This window comes from Podarcis vaucheri, assembly GCF_965113315.1.
Source record: "Podarcis vaucheri genome assembly, chromosome: 11".
NCBI lineage: Eukaryota > Metazoa > Chordata > Lepidosauria > Squamata > Lacertidae > Podarcis > Podarcis vaucheri.
Genome location: NC_138749.1, coordinates 44296046 through 44319370, shown reverse-complemented (window position 1 = coordinate 44319370; position 23325 = coordinate 44296046). Strand labels below are relative to the sequence as shown.

Sequence of the window (23325 nt, the reverse complement as noted above, 5' to 3'; positions counted from 1 at the left end):
TTGTTTCCTGGAAGAGACTTGAAGGTACACATAATGTACTGTTCCACCCCCGCCTTAATTCTACTCACTTCCTTACCTTGCACCATTACTTGTTAGGACTCCACTCAGTGTGAGTTGGCAGGGATAGCGTGTAGGAAGATAGTGTCCATTTCATGCTCTCTGGGGACTGCCTCAGAGAAAATGAAGAGTTGCCAATTTGGCTTGATACTAGGTAAAGGGTAAAGGACCCCTGGACTGTTAAGTCCAGTCAAAGGAGACAATGGGGTGTGGTGCTTCTCAAGCCAAGGGAGCCAGGGTTTGTCCCCAGACAGCTTTCTGGATCATGTGGCCAGCATGACTAAACCGCATCTGGCATAACGGGACACAGTGACAGAAGCCAGAGCACACAGAAATGCTGTTTACCTTCCTGCCACTGGTATGCTTTCGAACTGCTGGGTTGGCAGGAGCTGGGACAGAGCAACGGGAGTTCACCCTGTTGCACGGACCCGAACTGCCCAACCTTCTGACCTGTGAGCCCAAGAGACTCAGTGGTTTAGATGGAATGTGCAAGTATTTAATAATTATTCAGTTCACATCTGTACATTAACTGCCTTACAGGTTATTCTCATTCATGGCACTTAGCAAAGTGCCTAAATGTTGGCTTAAGAGTACAGTGGTACCTCAGGTTACATACGCTTCAGGTTACAGGCTCCGCTAACCCAGAAATTGTGCTTCAGGTTAAGAACTTTGCTTCAGGATGAGAACAGAAATTGTACTTTGGCGGCGCGGCGGCAGCAGGAGGCCCCATTAGCTAAAGTGGTGCTTCAGGTTAAGAACAGTTTCAGGTTAAGTACCGACCTCCGGAACGAATTAACTACTTAAGTATGTAACCTGAAGCATATGTAACCCGAGGTGCCACTGTACTGTACGTCATCCAAAGATCACAGGGCCCTTTACAGCATCATAAGGTAGGGATTGGCTAGGATCACCAAGCCTAAGCTGCAAGAAAGTTCTAGTTTCCCAGCTAACAGACAGAGAGGAAATGACATCATTTCAGACATCACTTCTGTCCTGCTGTCACCTATATTGCCTTTTTCCTGTCTCGTAAGTTACAAGTAGTGAATTGTTTTTGTTGTTTCCAGTGAACAGTGCATTGAAGCCTATGAGCTGCTGTTGGCATTGGCAGAAAGTGAACAGTCCCTCATTCTTGGGCAATTCAGAGCTGCAGGTGTCGGGTCTGTTGGTAAGAACTCAATAAGTTACTTTCTCCATAATCCATTCTGTACTTCGCCCTCAAAGGGTGGGTTGCAACACCCAGTCATCTTGTGACAGTTCAGGTAACCCCCTCCCACCTCTGCCCCCCAATTAATCAAGTATGTTTTCTTTCCATCGCATTTTTAACCCAACCTAAACTGTAATCAAATGAGAATAGCCATAGTGTCTAGTATAGGAAATTGAGGAAAGTTAGTGATTGAAGCTCTTGGTTCCAAACCCACCAAAAGGGAACATCAAAGGCTGAACGAAGGAGGCCACATACTTTGTATAGTCAATTCCTGAATAAGTGCTATTTAATTTGTATCACATGTTTCCAACCCAATATTGTAAATGCATGATTCAAGTGAACTGCATAATTTTTAGTGGCTAGATGGCTGGATACATGTATGAGAGAAGAAGTTGGTTTTTAACACTTCCCAGGACTCACAGCCAAGATATAATAGTTTCTCCTGTTTTATCAATTGTTCCACTGGGCAACAATTTTTTACTTTTTGAATGTTGTCTAAATTTCTACAACTGCTTTAGGGTATTTTTGCACTGCTGAATCAGGAAATGGTATCCGTTTCTCTCCATCAGGTCAGGTTTTTGTGCTGTGTTGATTTGAAAAAAATCAGATCTTGTGACAAAATCGATTACATTTTTGTGGCATTATCAGCTGATTTTTGTCAACACATATCATCTTAAATATGTTTTTAAGAGAAAAAAATGTTTTTCCAACAACATATATTGATTACCTGATAGAAACATCGATTACTGTAAACTGAATGGTGGGCATTGATGAAGGATATACACGTAAATTGCATGTTGCTTCACCACAGACAACAAAACGCAGACAACAAATTCGTTGTTGACCAGTGTTATTTATTTGATATGTTGTGAGGCACTTTGGGACCCATTTTGTGGAAAGGTAGCATACAAATAAGATGATGATGAAGATATCTCAAAAGAGCTCACCCTAGACCTGCCATTATTCTTTTGCTGTGAATTTTCACCCTGTCTATACCTCAGCATTTTGGGTCAGGTTTTAGTGCCACGAACCACAACCAGTACTTTAGGGACAGCATGGTCTAATAGTGAGTGAGCCACTTTCTAGACACATCCCTAGTTCATTTAGGAAAATTACATCAAGATTGCAATTATTTGTTATTGTAGAGAAGTTGAGAAAAATGTGTGATTTCACACATTTTCAACTCACCAAAATGGCAATTCAAGGTTTATAATACAGAGTTGTAGGACATGGGGGAAACCTTTGGGCCCAGGAAAAATTGTTTCCCATGCTCTACTGTGACATGGAAACTGCTTGTTTTAAAATCTAATTTATATCACCAGCTTCTCAAGAGCCATTGAAATATAATGTGAAAACTCCTAAGGACAAAATGGCCAGCTGGCTTCAGTGTTACAAGATGGATGAGTTTCAGCAAACTAGAGTCAATGATCCACAGATGTGGTGGCGTTTTGTTTTGAGTCCTGTGGATTGGGCATGTTTTGTTTTGTTTTTTTCTTTATGAGGCAACACATTTATCTGTGGAATTTTAATGCTGTGTTTCTATTATTAGAGTCCAAAATTAAGCGCAGATAGAAATTTCAATGCAAATTTTAAAGAGCTATTTAAAAATAATTTAAATGATAAAAGACACAAGCAGCAATAAAATGTCAGTCATCAGCCTAAATAAAAACTAACATGGGTTTTATAAGTAATTCACTGGAAGGACATGACTGAACAAGAAGCTTTTCACAATCATCTAAAATTAAAGAGATGCCACCCAGGAAAAGGCATAGCAAGTAATTGTGTGAGCTTGTAGAGATGAGTTTGCAGGAGGCAGTGTGTGTTTATGCCTCTTGTATTAGCAGTATGCATATGTGGATCACATGGAAATGCATAATGGCTATTTGTTTTCCCTGTATCCTGGTAACATAGGAGAGATGTAATTCACATTTATAAAGGTGATGAAATATGCTAATACGTATTTTTCTCACACTTTGAAATAGAGACTGTCATTATTCCATTATTCCATAAGTCCTGCTTAGGTACTTCATTACAACAACAAAAAGTGTTTATTTTAATTTTAAAATGCGCCAGCAACGACTCCATTGAACATTCCACACACAAACAAAACAAATGCAGAGAATAAAACACAAACAAAAATGATTAAACACAGTGGTTCCCAGCTGAGGTGCAAAAAAGGGGTGGTGATTTTCAGTCGCCGAAACGGTTGTATGGGTGGATAAGTTTGGAAGAACCAACTGGCGTTGCTTTGCTTCAAGTGATACAAGGGGAGAACGATATAACAAAAGAGAGCATCTGCTAAGAGATCTCATCTATGGCAGTGGCGATCCTTAGGCACGTAAATGCAGTCCTGTGTAGATTTCCAAAACTCAGACCTCACCTGCTTCATTTCCCTCAGCTTTGAGAGTTGTCAAGCAGCCTCCGAGTCTGCTTTCTGAAGAGGAGAGTCAGAAACCATGCTCTGCATTTGGATTGTGGCCTGTGGGTCCACTATAATCCTGGTGTATTTAATCAGACATTTAACTTCCTAGTTGGAAGCGCAAGATGTCATCTTAGGAGCCCATCTACTCATATTAATGCTTATTACCTGCATAGCTCTGATCATTTGCTTGGCAAACAGGGGACCAAACAGGTGATGAAAACATCACTCAGATGCTTAAAAGAGCTCATGACTGCAGGAAGACAGCTGAGAACGCAGCCAAAGCCCTGCTGATGAAATTGGACGGTAGCTGCGGTGGAGCGTTTGCAGTCACCGGCTGCAGCGTGCAACCCTGGGAGAGCCTGTCATCCAATAGCCACACCAGGTAAGCATAGCTCATTGGGTCTGTTAATCCCCAGGCCTTAGCGTTCAGAATGAAGTAGATTATGTTGTGTTTCATTTATCTTATCTATCTATCCTCAAATCAGCATGCTGGGTTATACTGGTGTTCGTTACAAATCACTTCAGTGCCTCGGTGAATGAACTCTCTCAAGATTTTCGACAGGCTCTGTGCAAAAAAGAAGTTTGTGTAGATTTGTTGCGTGTGGGTGATTCTGATCTCTTTCATAAAGAGCAAACTCATACCATTTGTTTTACTTCAGTGATTTCCCTGCCCTTTCTTTGTCCCTCAATTCCCTCTTCTCATTGAAACCTAAAGCAGGTACCTGTATTCTGTGAAGGCCGCAAAGGTTTCCAATCTAAAGACTTCGTAGGTTTTTGCCTCAAACTTTTGAAGTGGCCGCAAGTTGTGTTCTCGTTTCATAAATATATTCATTTCATAGTAGAAGAAAAGAGTGGTTTTTTAAAAAAGTGTTTTTCTATCAGCATTTATTGTTTTAAAAAGCAACACTCAGCAACTTCCATGACTGCAACTGCAGGAAACATCAGTTCAGTATGTGAACTACTTGGAGTTTAGAATAGAATAAGAAATTCCAAATACTGAATTTGCCTTTAGAGCCACTTATTCAATCTTTCTTCATTTTCAATCAAAATATGCTTGTCAGTGTTGAATTTTGTCTCTAAAAGTGAATGGCAGAACTCTCACTGTGTGACTTAATGGTATATACTTGCTTGGACTTACACAAGTATTTTTTTTTATTGCATTGTGGCCTTTGGTCTTTAAAAAGTCCAAAAAAGCCAGTGTCCATACATGATAGAAAGTTAATGATGCTTTTATTTGCGTGTTTCATTTGTATTCAGCCTTTCTTTGGTGGATCTCAATATGTTTCTCCATCCAGGAACAGACAAGACTCATACCTGCTTTTGCTACACCGCTTCATTATGTGCTGTAGGGCCAAAGGATAACTACCCCGTGACCAAAAATACTCACAACCAGGCGAAACAATTTAAGCCATTTGAATCTGTCTGCCAAACTGTATGCAGATAAAATAACTCAAAATGTCGGTTGAAACTCCTCTTGTAAACTTTGAGGGTGGTGGTGGTGGTGAGGGGGAGGCTTTCTCCTTGGCAAGGACTTTTCATGTCAAAGTGAATAATTTCCCCTGCAGTTTGAAGCTCTTCAAAATGGGAGTTTGTAATGGGAGTGTTGACCCAGACTTAACTTCAGCATCAGGAATAAGTCGCTGAATGTCACATTGCAGAACACATTACTGGGAACAAATGCACAGGCAGCCACTGGTGACAAGGGGTTAAAAGACTGTAAAAGGGAGCAACTGCAACAAAATGGGGGCGGGAGGGGGGGAGAAGAAGCAGTACAGAGGCTGTTGTTAGTGAATAAAAATTATAGCTAGCATTTCAATTTGTTGGGCTGGCAGCATCCCAGCAAGGCTGCCAATTTATTTGTGAAAACAGAAGAAGAAAATCTGTGGCATATTAAGAAATCATAATTGTTCTAATGGAGAAAGCCTAGAAGGGACAATTGTTATCATCAAAATATCTGCTGCATTAAGAAGATCCCTTAATTATTTGAACCAGTCAGTTGGGCAATCAATGGGGTCAAAAGTAGGACAGAAATCTGAACCTTTCCTCAGCTAATATAAAATGTAGAATTTGTACCACCTAGACAGAGTTCTATGATATATTAAACCTGCTGTATTTATGTATTGTGAATAATAGATGGAAAGCACTTGCGTGATAGCCAATAAATCCTTTATACCACAGTGTATCACACTGTTCAGTTTTTACAGTTCTTACATGAGTGTTGTAAGAGCATGTCAGATGGAACATAGTTGAGGTCAATACAAAGGCATTTTCCACTACAAGACATCTCATTTAGTTGGATACAACAATGTATTATTATTATTAGTAGTAGTAGTAGTAGTAGTACATTTATTATTATTATTATTATTATTATTATTATTATTATTATTATTATTATTATCATCATCATCATCATCATCATTATTATCATCATCATCATCTCTTTATATTCCTTCCTTCTAAAGGAGCTGAGGGCACAAGCAAATGAATAACAATATCATGAAAAACAATCACATTTTCTCAGGCAGTGATTCCAAGATTGCCAGGAATAAATAGCATATTTCAGCCATTGAATGCCTGGTTAAACAGGAAAACTCACAAAAACTATGAATAGAGAAGTCTGTTTGTTGCATTTATAATCTGCCCTTCACCACATGGTCTTAGGGTACATAAAAGGATATACACAGCATAAATACACAGCATAAAACATGTAAGCGGTATATAAAATCACCGTTACCCTTCACATTACTTCATCCTTCCTCCAAAGGCTTGGGTAGAAAGGTGTGTCTTAGCCCTCCAAAGAAAAGCATGAAAGGTGCACCTCAGAGGGGAAGGGCATTCCATAGCCTGGAGGTCACTAAAGAAAAGGCCCCCTTTTGGGGGTCAAGAGCGAGGCGCAGGTCACACGACTCACCTGCAAGCATGTCCCGGGAGACATGCGTCCCAGTTTTGCATCAGAAAAAGTTTAAAGGTATGGCCTCACCTGCTGAGGGATGCGTAAGTCAACATAAGCCTCTTGAAGTGGCAGCCAGTGCAGATCTTGTAGGACTGATGTAATGTGAACCTAGCCAGTGATGCCCGGTAGCTGCTGGTTTCCACCCAGTTGCCGTTTCCAAACCATCTTCAAAGGCAGCCCCACATAGAGTATAGTACAGTAGTCCTGTCTGGAAATTACCAGGACATGGGTTACTGTGGCCAGTCTTTCTGTCTGGAAGGGACCATAGCTGGAAATAGACACTCCTAACCACCAAGACCAAATCTGGCCTTGAGTACCTGTGCTGGATTCAAGAGCTGTTCCTCTTGGGGAGTGCAACCCTCTCCTGAAGGGAGTGTCCCTGCTTCACTGACTCAAAAGCCCAGAACCTTCATATTGTCAGGATTCAGCTCCAGTCCAGCTCTTTACTACTTCCAGGCAACGGTACAGTACCTGAGCTGCCTCTCCCGATTCAAAAGGAACAAAATGTTAGAGCTGGGTGTCATCAGAAGACTGGTGGCACCTCATTCCAAATCCCCTGAGGACATTTCCCAGTGACTTCATATGTCAACAACACATGGAACAAGACTGAACATGGTGGACACCAAAATTGACTTTCATAAGGTTGAGCAATAAGTTTCCCAATACTACTCTCTAGAAATGACACCCTGGAGATAGGACTGGATTTCCTGTGACTCTCACGCCCAGCCCAGAACTGCACCGATACTGTGGTCAGCGGTATTGATCTCTACTGAGAGGTCAATGAGAATCAACCGGGCCACACTCCTCCTGTTCCACTTCTGACAAAGGCCATCACAGTTCCAGTGCCACACCCAGGCCTGAAGTCAGACTGAAATGTGCCAAAATAATTCCCTCAAGTATACTTCTAGTTGAACCACCACTTCCCTTTTGTGTGCCTTTCTCCAAAAAAAGATATTAGTGACTGGGGACTACTTTTTCAAAACTTCTGAGGCCAGGGAGGTCCTCTGAAGTGTGTTTGAGGGACAGTGCACCACTGTACCACTAAGGGCAGATGATACTTTTCTCCACACACCCTGCAATTAGGTCTTCACAATTGTGTCTGTGTGAAGATTTAACTTGTGTTGTGTTGCCTAGTGAGCCCATAGAAAGTTTTTCAGAAGCTTTGGTGTGTATTTCTTTTTTCCCCTGCCCCCATCTCTCGCTCTCTGATGGTGAGCCCAAATTAATTCATATTTTCCTCAAGCCCATATGTTTTATTTACGGCAAGCAAGACAGCACGGCCATGATTTTACTGCAGAGGGAGGCCCAGTTTTCAGAGTTCTCTGCCCGCCAACTTGAGAGCTGTTGCAGTAGTATGAGGATGAAAATAAAGGTTGCGGCAGCTTGTGGAACAGGAAGTACTGGGACTTCAGCAATCTGTTGCACAGCCGTAAGAACTATGCTGGCTTCCTTTGCCTTCTTTTTTCAGAAGCCATTTTTGTACTAGCAAAACTACCACACTGCTAAACAAATCTGTATCAGCAGTGTTGAATTCCTCCCGGAATTTAAGGGAAACACAACAAGTAAAATTGTTTGCTTGCTGCTGCTTTGCCTGTTACCTGTTATCCCTAGGAGAGGGAAGAGACCAGTTGGAATCAGCAAGAAGCTGCAATTTAAAAGCCTGTGTAATGCGACACTTTGTGGAAAGGAGTAGCTCAGGGAAACCTTTGGATCCCAGCCAATTCTGTGTGTTGCTCCTGAACAGCAGTCTGCTTGGAAGCCTCGACAAGATCGTGCCGGCTGGGGCTGATGGGAGTTGTAGTCACAAGTCACAAGGGTTGGGGAAAGCTCCTCTACAATGTCAACAGGCCGTTTCATCTAACTTACTTCTCAGAAGTGAAAGATAGCTTTGAGCTTTAAGCCATCCCTTTTCATGAACCTTGCCTTCATCCTTTGCCTCAAGAGCAAGCCATGTTCAGCATGGCTATAGAAACCATGCTGTGTGTGTGTGTGTGTCTCTGTGTTTCCCTTCCTTTGTCAAGAAAGATGGAAAAATATTGCAACCCAGTGCAGAAAGTGATTTATTCCCCTGCTGATAACTGAGATCATCCAGCATTCCAGACAGGCACAGCTAATGGATGACTTAACCCTCACCCAGCAGCTGATTACAGGTCCTCAGGAGACAGCAGGCAGCTTTGTCTCTGTGTGAGACTGTAAGAAAAGCAGGCTTGTTTCTATCCTGTTTTAGTGTTGTTGTAATTATGCCGAGGAGTGGAATGTTAAGGAATGGGTAGTAGCATTGCAATTAACCTCTGCAAATCTTTTTTTTTCTTTGGAAGACTGGAGTGGTGGAAAGACTTTAATGAGGTCTGCTCCTAGACTTGTTTAGAAACTACACAATGTGTATCTTAACATTTATTTATTTTTAAAGCTGCTAATGTACAAACTGGGGTCAAATTGCCTCGTTTCTCTCTCCTCTTTTTTCCTTCCTAATTTGAAATGGTACCCTACAAAAAGGAATATTGCATTAAAAATATTATATATTTTTCCATTGCCTTGTAAAATGGCCATGCTCGCTAGGGCTGATGGGAGTTGTAGTCCAACAACATCCAGAGGCCCAGCAGGTTGGGGAATGCGCGGCTTAGAAGCTGCCAAGGTTGTGGTGGGCCTAAAGAGCACAAGGCTTGGTTTCTAAGCCTGTGATCAAACCATATCCTGGAAGCCCTGCCCCAACACAAGATGTGTAGGAAGTGAGGCTTGGTAGAACAGGAACATAGTCTATGTTCACAGAGGCATTTTTGTCGTCAAAGTCACTTGTTTCACTATATGCCACAGTATCAGAAACTGGCTTTAGGAGCAAGCACTGGTGACCCATGGCTTGAACCCTGATGAGGAGTGCCAGGGGCCTCTCTCCACAGCTGATACAATCCTGAGATAGTAGAGTTGGCTGTGGCAATTCAGGATACAGGTGAGATAGGCCCTTTTGCAGTGGCACCAGATTGGCTGTTTGTTTTTTTAAAAATCCCTTCAGATAGAAAACTGGCACATCTGGGAGAGATGTTCTAACCTAGCCAGCTTCCAGAGCAGCTAGTTTCCGAGGTGTGTTGTGACAGCAGTACACATGTATACATGTATACACATGTGGTTCCTCATCTTTAGTTTGAAATTGAACCATTTTAATACATTTTATGAGGGACGTGGGTGGCGCTGTGGGTTAAACCACAGAGCCTAGGACTTGCCAATCAGAAGGTCGGCGGTTCAAATCCCCGCGACGGGGTGAGCTCCCGTTGCTTGGTTCCTGCTCCTGCCAACCTAGCAGTTCGAAAGCACGTCCAAGGGCAAGTAGCTAAATAGGTACCGATCCGGCGGGAAGGTAAATGGGGTTTCCGTGCGCTGCTCTGGTTCGCCAGAAGCGGCTTAGTCATACTGGCCACATGACCCGGAAGCTGTATGCCGGCTCCCTCGGCCAGTAAAGCGAGATGAGCGCCGCAACCCCAGTCGGCCACGACTAGACCTAATGGTCAGGGGTCCCTTTACCTTTAATACATTTTATGCTGAACGTGTATACCATACCTGGGTTTAAAACTTAGGAGTGTGAGGCAGAAGACAGTTGGTCCCCTCCCTTTTGCAATAAGGATATAGGTGACATAGGGAACTTAGTTATAACAGGTCCCTCTAGCCCAGCAATGTCTTTCTGGATTGGCAAAATCCCTCTGGGGCCTTGGGCAGAAAGACATCTTTCACAACACCTGATTAGGTCAACAGGTCTTTAACTTTTTCCTAACTAATAAACAAAGCACCTTTACTTTTCTACATGTCTGCCTCTGTGTTTAAGAAATAATGTGCACGTATTTGCATTTTGTTCTTTACTTTTCACACCAAATGAGATACTGAGCGCTATTGGGACTTACTGTTTCCTAAATACTTCCTCCCCTTTTCCAAGCACTACTAGTTCGACAGCAAGTAGCTGCGATACAGAGTTCACAAAGGAGGATGAGCAGAGGCTGAAGGACTACATTCAGCAGCTGAAGAACGACAGGGCAGCTGTCAAGCTGACCATGTTGGAGTTGGAGAGCATCCATATCGATCCCCTCAGCTATGATGTCAAGCCTCGCGGAGACAGCCAAAGGCTGGATCTAGAAAATGCTGTACTCATGCAAGAACTCATGGCAATGAAGGTACTTCATTTAGGGACTTATGAACGGAGCTGTTTCGGGGTTTCCGGTTTTAAAAATGTAGCTGTAGCATCTCTCGTTACCTGAAAAGCATTAAATCCCAGCATACAACACCCCCTAAAAACCCTGGCCTAGGAGACCCAGTGCCTTAGAAGGAAGAGGCCTGAGGGCACAAAGTATGGAATCCATTGCCCTTTATAGCCAAATATTAAGGAGCCGGCATTATCAGCCACTCTGAATGTTGCACCCTGGTTGCGCAGAACTGTGTGAAACTGCAGTCTACCATGATCTTCTGTGCTTCCCCACCAGGAGGAAATGGCAGAGCTGAAGGCGCAGCTGTACCTGCTAGAAAAAGAGAAGAAGGCTCTGGAGCTGAAGCTGAGCAGCCGGGAAGCTCAAGAACAGGCATACCTGGTCCACATCGAGCACCTGAAATCGGAAGTGGAAGAACAAAAGGAGCAGAGGATGAGGTCCCTAAGCTCAGCTAGTAGCAGCAGCAAAGACAAGTCAAGTAAGGTGAGGTGCTGTCGTGGGTCTTCAGGTGAGAACTAATTAGAACCTCGATACCCTTCGGCAGTGTTCCTGTGAATATCAGGGATCACTCACAGGGCCGGAGAGGAGGAGGAGAGTCAGGTGTGTCTATGGGAAGCATAATCAGGTGTAGGGGGTATCAGTCAAGGAGTGAGAGTGCTATATGAATGGAAGCAACATGAAAAGATGTAGGATGTGCTTGGAAGCAAATAGGGAATATCCAGCAAGGAAGTGTTGCAAATTATTGGTAAACATGTCTCTGGGTTTTTACAACCTCCACTTGCTATGCTTTATTTTTCAGGAATGCACAGATGGCACCACGGCATCTTTAACGCTAGCTGAGTTGAAACCCTACAGTGAAAGTGAACTGACTACAGAACTGGCAAATGCACTTAGGCGGTAAGCAAAATTTTCATGATATCGTTCGTTTGGGGCTTTAAATCATTCAGATACCAAGCGATCGCACTTCCTTGCCCCTCTGCGGTTTTCTAAGAATACCTTTCCTCCTTTACTTTTCTTCAACGCTCATCAACATGGTCCCTCCAGGTTTCTTCAAGCCTCTAAAGATAGAGGGCTTAATTATTGTCACTAATTCCCACATCACACATGAAAACCCTGAGGCACAAGAATAGCTGACTGAGTTAATGAAAGACCCCAAGGGAGACACATTGCAAATCTGGGAATAGCATTTCAATGTCATCTCTGTGACAATTAGACTTCCTGGTTCTGCATTAATAGTAGCACAAAAAATAACTGAAGACAAGGACTAGATCAACAGAGTAGTAGCTGGACAAAGGTCCCCAACTCGTTCAGTAAATGTGTAGGATTGCCCCAAACAGCCATCCCAGTTCAGGTACCACCCCTTCTAGTTATTATGTTCATTGGTTGAATAAGAATGGAAAAGCATCTACTCATCTGCTCTTCTGTACTGATTGAGCTATTTCTTAAACCACGAATAATACTACCTTTTAGAAAATTCAAAAAGCAAATAGCTGAACGTTTTGTTTAGAAAACATTGGAAGCAGGAAGGCAGGCCTAGAGGCAGCGCTGCTACCATTTGCTGGCAGTGCATCTGATAAACAATATCAAATAAAAGATGAAGTTGTAGAACTGATTGACAAATTTAAAAGAAACAATTCGCCCAGGCTTGAAAGTATTCATGCCAGAGGTTTCAAATTGCTGGGCTATTAAGTAAATTCCATAATGTATCACTGGAATAACTGACCTGAACTATTATCTGACCTGACACCAGTTGGTGTTTTTTTTAATGGATCCAGGAAATTACAGACCCTGTAAGCCTAACTTCCTTCCCAGCTAAATTGGTGCGAAGTGTTAAGGGTTAGACTTGTTAAACACTGAGTGAAGAAAGGCATAATGCAAAAAGAGGGTTCAAAGCATGTTCTTCAGCCCTGATGCTAGACCATCTTAATAAGCATGCAGTGTATCTATTGGCAAATGGAACTATGGTACAAGCCCATCAGTTCTGTTGCTCCTGCATTTGCTAATGATGTTCCCTCAAGCTGGTCAAAATTAACAAAAGGCCCCATGACTGGACTTCATCTCTTGCATGCTTAGGGCAACCTTTTACTGTCACAAGTATGGGATTTGCGGCATAACCCAATGCATGTTTACTCAGAAATAAGCTCCACTGTCTTTCAGGTAAACGTCCATAGGTTTGCAGCCTAAATATATCAAAGATCATCACAATTATAGGATCAGTACCCATCTTATGTACTTTTTTATATATAAAAGAAAGTGATTTTTTCATCAATGGAGATTTAGTCTAATCAGTGCAGTAGGCAAAACAGCAAAAAAACCCAGCCCTTTGTAAACTGCCCAGTGCTCCTCTTTAAACCCACTTTCCTGGGGTTTCAGGAGTAGTGCAGAGCTGCTTGCAAAGGGCTTTCAAACAGCCCTGCACTTTGCTATGAAGTTCCGACAACTGGGCCTTCAAAGTGCAGCATCACCTGACATCACTCTCTGCTAGGGGCTGGGAAGATTTATGATCTGACCCACTGACCAGAAAACCCACCCCTGGTCTACGGTGAGGTGTTACATGAGTCATGGAAAGCCTTGATTATCACTTTGTTAACTTGTCAGAGCAAGCAGGATCCATCAGTTGCCCCGGCACTCTAGCAGATTATGTCATCGCTTCTGCTCTTTAAAAGAAAAGTTCAGGAGTTGCACTCCCTAGTGTTTCCCTAGCACTACAGACAACACTTTTCTGAAATGTAGTGAAATTAGTGAATATCATTGTATGGTGGTTTCTTGCGGTAGAAATAAAGGCTTTCTTTGATAATTCTGTGTATTTCAAAACATGTGGTGTAAGATTGCTTTCCTAGATAATTGTCTATGTAGGAAAAACTACTGTTTGTTGGAGCCTTAAATGTCTATTCAGACACTCGTCCCTTTGAGGTTAGTGCAGCTTATTTCCAGGGAAGTGGGGACAGGACTGCAGCCTTAAACTCTAGAATAAGTTCAGCACCGTTCCTTCTTGCAATGCTTACAGTGCGTTTTCCTTGCTGCATGTAGACAGTGATCATTTGCTTCGCAGACTCCCCCATTTTGCCTGTTGGGCTTCATCCTTAATAAATTCACCAACAGGTCACGAGCACTTACAGCAGTTACTCCCCAGGGAAAAGGAAATGAGAGAAATGTCCTGTAGGGAACAATCATGCACTGGCAAAGCAGAGGATGAGATGACCTAACAGAGGCGTTTTTGTGAGGGTGGGTTGACTCGGATTTCTAGGATTCTATGAAAAATGGATGAGAAGAAGGGAGAGATTCAAAAACTCTGCCAATCCTTTGAAACAGATAGGAGTAAATGGGAGTAAATGTCTCCCCTCTCCATCTGCGACACAGGATTTTTTTGAGAGAGATAAGAGACAGAAATTTTATTTTTTTGAACAAAATGCATCATACATGATTACTGAGTTTAGCAAGGACAATACAAAGGTATTCAGATTTACTTCCCCAGTTCAAATCTGGAGCAGATAATTATTGACCAAAAGCCAGTCCACTTAAGGGTGAGTGATGTGAACAATTGCATGAAATGCAATGATTTCAGCTTAACTCCCTGTGGAATAGTATCTTAGGTCACAAAAACATCCATGCTGCTTGGCTAGCACAGACTCGTGACCACCTCAGCAGCAAGACCAATAAGTCATGGAGGAAATACGCCTTCTATACTGGACATTCAACAGAATTGGAAGCAGTACTGTTGCCAATAACTTAGAAATCCCTACATTTAAAAGGTTAAATTCTGACTCTTGAGATTTTACTGCTACTGCTTTTCATTGATGGCATTATAAAGGTAAAGGGACCCCAGACCATTAGGTCCTGTCGTGGCCGACTCTGGGGTTGTGACGCTCATCTCGCTTTACTGGCCAAGGGAGCCGGCATACAGCATACGGTGGCCAGCATGACTAAGCCGCTTCTGGCGAACCAGAGCAGCGCACAGAAGCGCCGTTTACCTTCCCGCCGGAGCGGTACCTATTTATCTACTTGCACTGGCGTGCTTTCGAACTGCTAGGTTGGCAGGAGCAGGGACCGAGCAACGGGAGCTCACCCCGTCGTGGGGATTCGAACCACCGACCTTCCATTATATCCTGCCCCAAAACTACACATGCCTCTCTTATTCCTACTTACAACAGCCATTGTGGAGTAGATTGTTATCTTCATTTTGCCAACTGCAAAACTACTGATGATTGTGGCTCATTTAGGGTAAACCAGTGAGCTGTAAATTAGCAGTGTGGCGCGTCAGGCCTGGATGTCAAAGATACATCCACTCTCAGTAACCTTGCATAGCTCTCACACAAATCAGCTCTACCTTATCAGGCTAAAATTCCTCTGAGAAGTCTGGGGTACAAAAGTAGCCAATAATAAAAAGCAGCTGTCTGCTGCACCACAGTGGCTTGCTATAATAAATTATTTTCAGTTTAATAGTGGTTGTCTGGTCCTTTTCCTTCTCAGCAGAATGACCTTTATTGGGTGGGTGTTTGCTGTTTCGCTCTAGTGCCCTTAGTGATGCTGGCAAAAACTGGTCTAGGCTGGTGAAGCTCCTCTGTTATAAGACACAGCCATTCTAATAATGGGCTGCAGAACAAAAATCTTTTATGTGCCTCTTTTAAAAACATACGCATTTTGCGGGGATCAGGACCTGTTTAGTCGCTTTTCAGGAAGACAATTGATTTTGATGAGCTTGGTCCTCTCTTGGATACCAGAAGTGCTTGAAGAAGCAAAACCAAAATGAAATACAGTACTGTACTGCAGGCATACAATACCCAATTAAAAAGTGATAGCAAAAATTAGACTGCAGTAGTTACACACAGATGCCAACTCAGATTGTGTATTAAAGCAAACCCATTGCTCCTCCCAAAGCATTGTGCTCACAGCTTCTTGCCAGCATTTATTCCACACTTCGCTCTTACCATGACCTAATTACCATGTACATTAAACAGTGGGGGCTCTGCTACAGTTCAGTGCCAAATCCTGAGACAGATTGTAACAGAGGCTATAGAGCACTTCTGATAATGACGTGGCCGGGTACAGGGATTCCTGCCTTTTCATTAATCCCATCTTTCCTCAACCTTTCCTTAGTCAAAGGGAGTCCCTAACCTACTGAGAGTTGAGATGTGTCATACCTTTCTTTGAAAATGCCCATATTGCTAATAAAAGGCCACCGTATTTTTGCATAACTGCAAAATAGCACAGACTCTAAACCAGGACAATATTTGAGAAAGAAGATTCCACCTAAACATTAGGAAGAACCTCCTGACAGTAAGAGCTGCTCGACGGTGGAATTTGCTGCCAAGGAGTGTGGTGGAGTCTCCTTCTTTGGATGTCTTTAAGCAGAGGCTTGACAACCATATGTCAGGAGTGCTCTGATGGTGTTTCCTGCTTGGCAGGGGGTTGGACTCGATGGCCCTTGTGGTCTCTTCCAGCTCTATGATTCTATGATTCACATTTCAGCAAATGATTGAATTTACCCTTGTTATCTGGCGTTGAAAAATATATGTGTGTATTACTGAATTTGTAGGGAAGGGGGAAGAATGTTTGAGAAACACCTTCCAGAAAAGCGGGTATACTTCACAGAATTTTGCAGATTTCTTTCGGCTATCATGAGAATACTTGTGCAATGGATGTTTGGGGCTGGGGAGAGAAATATATTATTTGACACCCTACTTTGATGGCCAAACCATGTCCTGATGGTGAAATACACTCTCGCTAATGTCTTAGCTGTACAGTGTGATTTAAGTTTTATTTAGGAAGACAGAAATGCAAAGCACTTAGTTACATGAATCTACCATTAACAAAAGTGTATTCCCTTTATTGATGACGGTTGTTCTGTAAGTATCAGCATTAGTATGAAAACGTTTTGTGGAGTTGACGGTAACTGATGCATCTTTGTGTTTGGTTTATATTGCCAGCCAGGAGGATGAAGCAGTGCTTAGGGGAGAAACTGTAGGTGGGACATGTTATTCGCATGTAGCCGGGCCCAGGTTCAGACACTGGCATCTCCAGGTCGGAAAGGCTCTTGTCTGAACTCTGGAGAGCCACTGCCAGTCAGAGCAAGATGCTGAGCTCAGTAGTCCTGACTCACGCAGTACAACACAGGTTTGTCTGTTCAACAGCATTATTATAGTTGAACAATGCCTTATTGTTCCATGTTGCGTGTCACTACACAGAAAGGAATGATAGGTCCATCACTCAGGAAATGAAATTTGGTTGTTGCAATAGGGAGCTACAGAGTGAGTAATTTTTTTCCAAAGCAGGCAGCAATTTGCCTTTAATCCAGGTTTGTGGTTTACTGGAAAAATAGTTCCCCAAATCCATAGTAGGTCAGTATCTTTATTAAGCCGACAAAAAAAGAGAGACAAAATATCAAGCAATCTTTGAAGTTCTCCAGGACACTTCTTTAGGCGGAGCGTTATGCAAAGCTGGGATGGGAAAGTAAAAAAAGCCAGCTTGGTCTTAAAAGCATAAAGACGGCAAAGGTAGCATTCTTAAGAGTGGGGGAAGAGGTATCAAATTTCATATGTTATGCAACTCTCCTCGGTGCTATGCATTTTCCAGGTTATATCTAAGATGTTCTAAGATGATTCCCAGTGGCTGATTTTTGAAAATATAAAAACCAGCTGTTCTCTGGATCTGGAAAGAGTATTTTATAAAATACGTGTTGTTGAATCCATGTGTTTGGGTAAAAAGCTATTATTATGAAAATAAATTTGAATAGGACTCAGAAAGCAGCAAATCTTGGGACTACTGCACTTTTTGCAGCTTCATGTATATCTTCTAGCTTCTGTTCTATAGAAAGGAACTTGAAGATCAGTGGACCCCAGGTCCTGAGGGTATTAGATCTTATAGCTCACTAACTGGTAATATTGTTGGACTCAAACTCTTAGCAACCTCAGCCAGCAAGGCCATTTGGTATTGTAGTTCATCAACAGGTTAGCTATTCCTCATAAAGAAAGTTTCTCTCTTAAGGAGGCACAAATATTCATCCAAATGTGTTTTGATTGCCATGCGCAGTTTTAAGAAACTGAAATTTCTCCCAGGTTGTTAGGACAATTGTTTAGATATTTTTCACGTATGACACAAAGCTGCCTCTTTGTCTCTTACTATTATTATCTCGCCAATTGAGGCCCACTCCCCTAGCTATATGTTTAGCAAGTTGACTAGTGATGACTATTTTAAGTGCATTTCCAGCACATCTTTTTTTCAAAAAAAATAATTTTTTTTGCTGAACTCTCAACTTTAAAAAGCATGTTTGGTCACACTTCCTGACATAGTGGGACAGTGCCACCTACAGGCCAGTCTAGGACTATGCGCTAATTAAACTCTCCCCACTGGCTTGTTTTATAGGTTGCAGTAAGCCATGTTGATTGTGCTTGCACAAACTTCATTTCTCATCTCCTTCAAAGTGGCACCAGTCTCTCAGAGACTTTCTGCAGTGTTGCTGAGTTCCTGGAAGCCATTCCACATCACTGATCTCACTTGTCAAGGGGAAAGAGAATACCTTTCGTAGCTCCCAGGCTTAGAACCATCTCCTCCTCTGCAAAAATCAGAACTTTAAGTGGTTGCCTTATCTTAGAGAAACCATATGAGAGCCCTCATTCTGAATGCCAATTTCAACCTTTCACAAGCTTAATTGTGCAATGAAAACACAAGTTAAAGCTAGAACGATGAGAAATAACTCTCTTAAGTGCCCTTTGTCTGTGCAGAACAAAAAAATAGACTTGATTGTACTGATCACATCTGAGATGCTTTTACCTTGGGGATGGCTCTTGTTAAAGAGATCTAGGAGAGACCTTATGAATGCTTCACTTTAGACCCAGCTACTGCAGCTTCTCGTATTGTAGGGCTAATGTGCAAAGACTTGGATCACACAGGAGAAAACTGTGTGGTGGCTCCTTTACACAACATCAATCCTTGGGGAAGAGGGTTAACCCAAGTGTGGGAAGTAAGTGCTCTTGTGGCTTCCTGGACTCCAAGAGTTACACAACAGCAGCTGCAACTTCCAGTTGTGTATATCCATTCCCTACCAGTGATTTTGAACTATTTATTCATTTATAAAACCCAAGGTGCCATACACAATCTCCCCACCCCACCCCATTTTATCTTCACAACCACCCCAATGAAGGCTATAGGTTGAGAGTCTGTATTTGGACCCTTCCTGGTCCTAATCCTCCAGTTTCAACCACTACACTACGCTGGGTCTACTCGTCCTTCATGCATCAATGTGTAGTGATAAATAATTGCGCTTTGTGCTTTTCAGAGAAAAGAAGCTGAAAGGCAGAGTGCAGGAGTTGGTGAGTGCCTTAGAAAGACTGACAAAGAGCAGCGAAATCCGGCACCAGCAGTCTGCAGAGTTCGTCAATGACTTGAAAAGAGCAAACAGGTAAAGGATCTTGCCCACCCCTGGCCAAATGGCAGTGCACACTAGAATCATAGAATTGTAGTTAGAAGGGACCCCTGGTCCAGGCAGGAATCTCAACTAAATTATGTGTGACACTGAACTGGAACTATTTAGGCGCCAGAGTGGTGCATGCTCTAGTTATCTCCCGCTTGGACTACTGCAATGTGCTCTACATGGGGCTACCTTTGAAGGTGACTCGGAAACTGCAATTAATCCAGAATGCGGCAGCTAGACTGGTGACTGGGAGTGGCCGCCGAAACAATTTAACACCGGTTCTGAAAGATCTTCATTGGCTCCCAGTACGTTTCCGAGCACAATTCAAAGTGTTGGTGCTGACCTTTAAAACCCTAAACGGCCTCAGTCCAGTATATCTGAAGGAGCGTCTCTCCCATCATCTAGCCTGAACACTGAGATCCAGCGCCAAGAGCCTTCTGGCAGTTCCCTCGCTGTGAGAAGTGAGGTTACAGGGAACCAGGCAGAGAGCCTTCTCGGTAGTGGTGCCTGCCCTGTGGAACGCCCTCCCAGCAGATGTCAAGGCAATAAACAACTATTTTACTTTTAAAAGACAGCTGAAGGCGGCCCTGTTAGGGAAGTTTATAATGTCGGACACTGTATTGTTTTTAATATTCAGTTGGAAGCCGCCCAGAGTGGCTGGGGAAACCCAGCCAGACGGGCGGGGTATAAATAATAAATTATTATTGTTATATTATTATTATTAATGTTTGAAACTTGTGTTTATTGTGAACCACCTTGAGTGAAAGTTAACAGAAAAGCAGTATGCAAATAAAGCAACTAACTGTACTCTTAAGCAGACTACAGCTTTGCATCTATGCCCCCAGAAGCAATGAAAACTGTAAAATCGTCTGCCCACTTAATAAAAGTTGCATGGGCAACTGGGGTTGGTAGTGGGGAAGATGCTATCCAGAAAATAAGATATCTGTATCTAAGATGCGGATTTGAGATTCTCACATGAAATACCCCAGAATGACCTGTTGATGCTTCTTTTAAAACAGTAACCTTGTGGCTGCCTATGAGAAAGCAAAGAAGAAGCATCAAAACAAGCTGAAGAAACTGGAATCCCAAATGATGGCGATGGTTGAAAGGCACGAGACCCAAGTGAGAATGCTCAAACAAAGAATTGCCTTGCTAGAAGAGGAGAACTCGAGGCCCCATACCAATGAAACGTCACTTTAAGTAGAGGGGAAGATTTTTATTTTAATTTTAATTTTGAAAAGAATCAATGTGCGTTGCATATTTGTCTCCTGGAAAGACTCATATAGGTGGTGAACACACAGGCAGATCTGGGAAAGGTGGTGGTCAGTGCCTCAAAAAGAGGAGTTATGACTTTGGCAATATATAGCCATCTGGAGGAGCCAAAAATTTAAGTGAGGCTTTGGATGGCTCTGCATATCAGGCAGTGCCTGATGGTTAATGTATCCGTTTATCAAGGTTCTATGTAATTTTTTTATTCACAAAATTTCCCTTTTTCTTCCTCCAAATTGTTATGGTCACGAACTCTTCTGTTCTTATGCATCAAGAACATTCGTTTGAGACCCCTGAATTTTTTGGGGGGGTGTTTAAAGGCCATGGGACAGGCAGCTTTCATTTGAATGGGTAGCAATTCTCTATCCCATCCCCTCTAGCTCCTTTTCTCCAGAAAAATGCTCAGACACTTAACTAAGGGAAGAGCCAGACATTTATTTGTAGGTGGCCTCTGGCCACAGATTAAGCCCAAGCAAGCATTACCATAGCCCTGCAAGACACATCTAAGGAATTGTGACTCATTCCTCTCCAGGAGAGTGGAGCCAACCAGCTCTGCATGCGTTGCAGCTAGTACTGCCAAGTGAGATTTTAAAAGGGGAGTAGTATTTCAAAAGGAAGAGGCAATTCAAAGGGGCTTTGAATATGCTGACCAGTGCCTGACACCCTCCATCTAACAGGAGGGTGCTATGCCGTTTCAACCTCTCTTCTAGACATACCAGCAGAATCAAAGCAGGCAATCCAACTGTTTTTCCGATCCAGGTAGAGGTGGTACAAAATTGTACATCCCCCCCCCCCATGGGAGTAGATGCAATCGCTGTATAGTGTCAGAATAATCAAATCATCAAGTTCCGAGGCTGAACGTGGTTTAGGTTGCAAGGAATGTGCCTAATCAAATGAATGTAGGGTGGTGCTCCCTGAAAAGCTGGATGAAGTCACTTGCAAACGTGTTATGATGCTAGTTCGGCCCTGTAAAACCCATCGTTATCAGTGGGAGTGCAGCAGGTTGCCTTAGTCAGTTCTTTGTATAACTTTTAAAGCTATCTTTAATATTCTAGCCTCTGTTCTTCTCTAGACATAAACGCAGCAATAACTAATTGGTGGCAGGAAGAGGGAGTCTAGGCAAACATTCTGGGAATGAGGAGTGTCTCAGTCGTGGCACAAGCAACTCTATGGTGCCTTGCTCTTTTATACTCCCCCCCCCCCTTGAACTGATTCTCTAAGCAGCCAATGGCCCCAGGTTCTTCCACATAATTTCACTGTAGCTGATCATATGTGCTTTTCTGGATGGGTTTTGGGATTTCTGCTGCAGTCTCTCTTCTGTGTTGTGGTATTTTACCTGTTCAAACTAAGGAGGTGAACAGCAGTGGTGGCCAAACTTGGCCCTCCAGCTGTTTTTGGACTACAGCTCCCATCATCCCTAGCTAACAGGACCAGTGGCCAGGGATGATGAGAATTGTAGTCCCAAAACAGCTGGAGGGTGAATTTTGGCCACTTCTGCTCTACGGGGTATTTTGTCTGTCCGTATTTTTAAGGTTTAGCATTCAGGAAGAGGGCAAATATGTGAAAATTAATGTTAAGTAATGCATGTTTAACTCTCATTTATACCTGATTTGTTCTCTGTCTTTCTGCTGCGTTGCTGTTTTCCGATATAGCACATCTATCCATTTGGCAAGCTGTATAGCAGGCGGACAATTTTGGTCATCTTTTGCCCTTCATCCTAATTGGCTTTCTTAAGCAAAATTCAGTTTCCAAGCAGACTATGTTAATGTTTCTCCAAATGAATTAATGCCATCCTAAATTAAGATTTGGAGAGGACAAGGTATAACACTTAATTCCAGTCCAAGGAGGCCTTGGTTGTCCAACTCCGGGGGAAGGACCTTCCAGCTATGGCCACTGCTACCCAAACTGGACCTTCTGGCCCAGGAGCAACTCCTCACCTTAGCATGTTTAAAAGATAAGCAGTGACATCTTCAAGGCTAGTTGGTAGCTGTGACCTGTATTGTCTTGAATAAGATGCAGGCCACAGCTTCTGTGAATAAGCTCTGTTAAATGAGTTGATGGTGCAGGAGCAATAGAATCTTGGTGGATTTCAGTTCAGGTCTTCAGACTATCAAGAAATAAGTATTTCTTTAGATCATCTGCAAAGAAGCCCAAAACTTTTTCTGTCCACCATCTACACAGTATGGGGCACCTTTTTTAAACTCTCCCACTAACCAGTTTTGTTATGTTCAGTGCTCAAGCATCTTACAGAACCAGCCTTTCTGATTAAAGAAGCTATGCGGTTCATGGGGGGGGGGGGTCAGCTCAGCTGACCTGAATGCCTCCTGGAAGATACATGTAGTGCTTCCCACCTGCACCTTTACCAGGTATTTATAGAATGTATACATTCCTCTGCGGTCCTGAATGATGTTTGTTTTATATTATATTAGAGGCACTGCTTTGCTATCAATCCTGATGGATTTTTCAAGGACTTTGAGCACATATAAAAGAGCACCGAGACTCCCTTCTGTCCCATCCTTTAAGATTTTCTTAGCTTTGTCCAATTGATTGGGGCAAGTTCTCATAAGACTACTTTCCTTTTTTACAAGTTCCAGCTTTAAAGTAAAGCATCTGTCCCCAATGTGCTATGCACCAATTGTTTATTGGACTAAGACTGCTGCCCCAACTCTGGTTTTATATGTTAAATGCCCAGAGCTTGAGCCACGGTTATTAGGTAAGATACCTGCCCACTACCTTAAAAGTTTTAATTCTTGATTTCTGGTGCAAATGGGCAGCTAATAACCTCATCATCTAACTAACTAATACCTGTGATAAACCGTATCT

The 23325-nt window shown here is 42.7% G+C and overlaps 1 protein-coding gene and 1 long non-coding RNA gene across 6 annotated transcripts in view; one reads left to right on the top strand and one right to left on the bottom strand.

The window, feature by feature from the left end:
- MCC (MCC regulator of WNT signaling pathway) overlaps positions 1-21295 on the top strand; it is a 206151-nt gene extending 184856 nt beyond the window's left edge. For all 5 annotated transcript variants that reach the window (XM_082191553.1, XM_082191554.1, XM_082191555.1 and 2 more), the window contains 7 exons: positions 1122-1222; positions 3882-4065; positions 10559-10793; positions 11100-11306; positions 11623-11720; positions 19099-19221; positions 20253-21295. In XM_082191553.1, coding sequence (XP_082047679.1) covers positions 1122-1222; positions 3882-4065; positions 10559-10793; positions 11100-11306; positions 11623-11720; positions 19099-19221; positions 20253-20433 — 1129 coding nt within the window. In that variant the 3' untranslated portion in view covers positions 20434-21295. The remainder of the gene's footprint in view (positions 1-1121; positions 1223-3881; positions 4066-10558; positions 10794-11099; positions 11307-11622; positions 11721-19098; positions 19222-20252) is intronic.
- Positions 5836-10552, bottom strand: LOC309514499. The gene is made up of 2 exons (XR_014212006.1): positions 6954-10552; positions 5836-6844 (listed from the first exon to the last, which is right to left on the bottom strand). It is a non-coding gene; the product is annotated as an uncharacterized lncRNA (long non-coding RNA).
- Positions 21296-23325: the final 2030 nt, after the last annotated feature.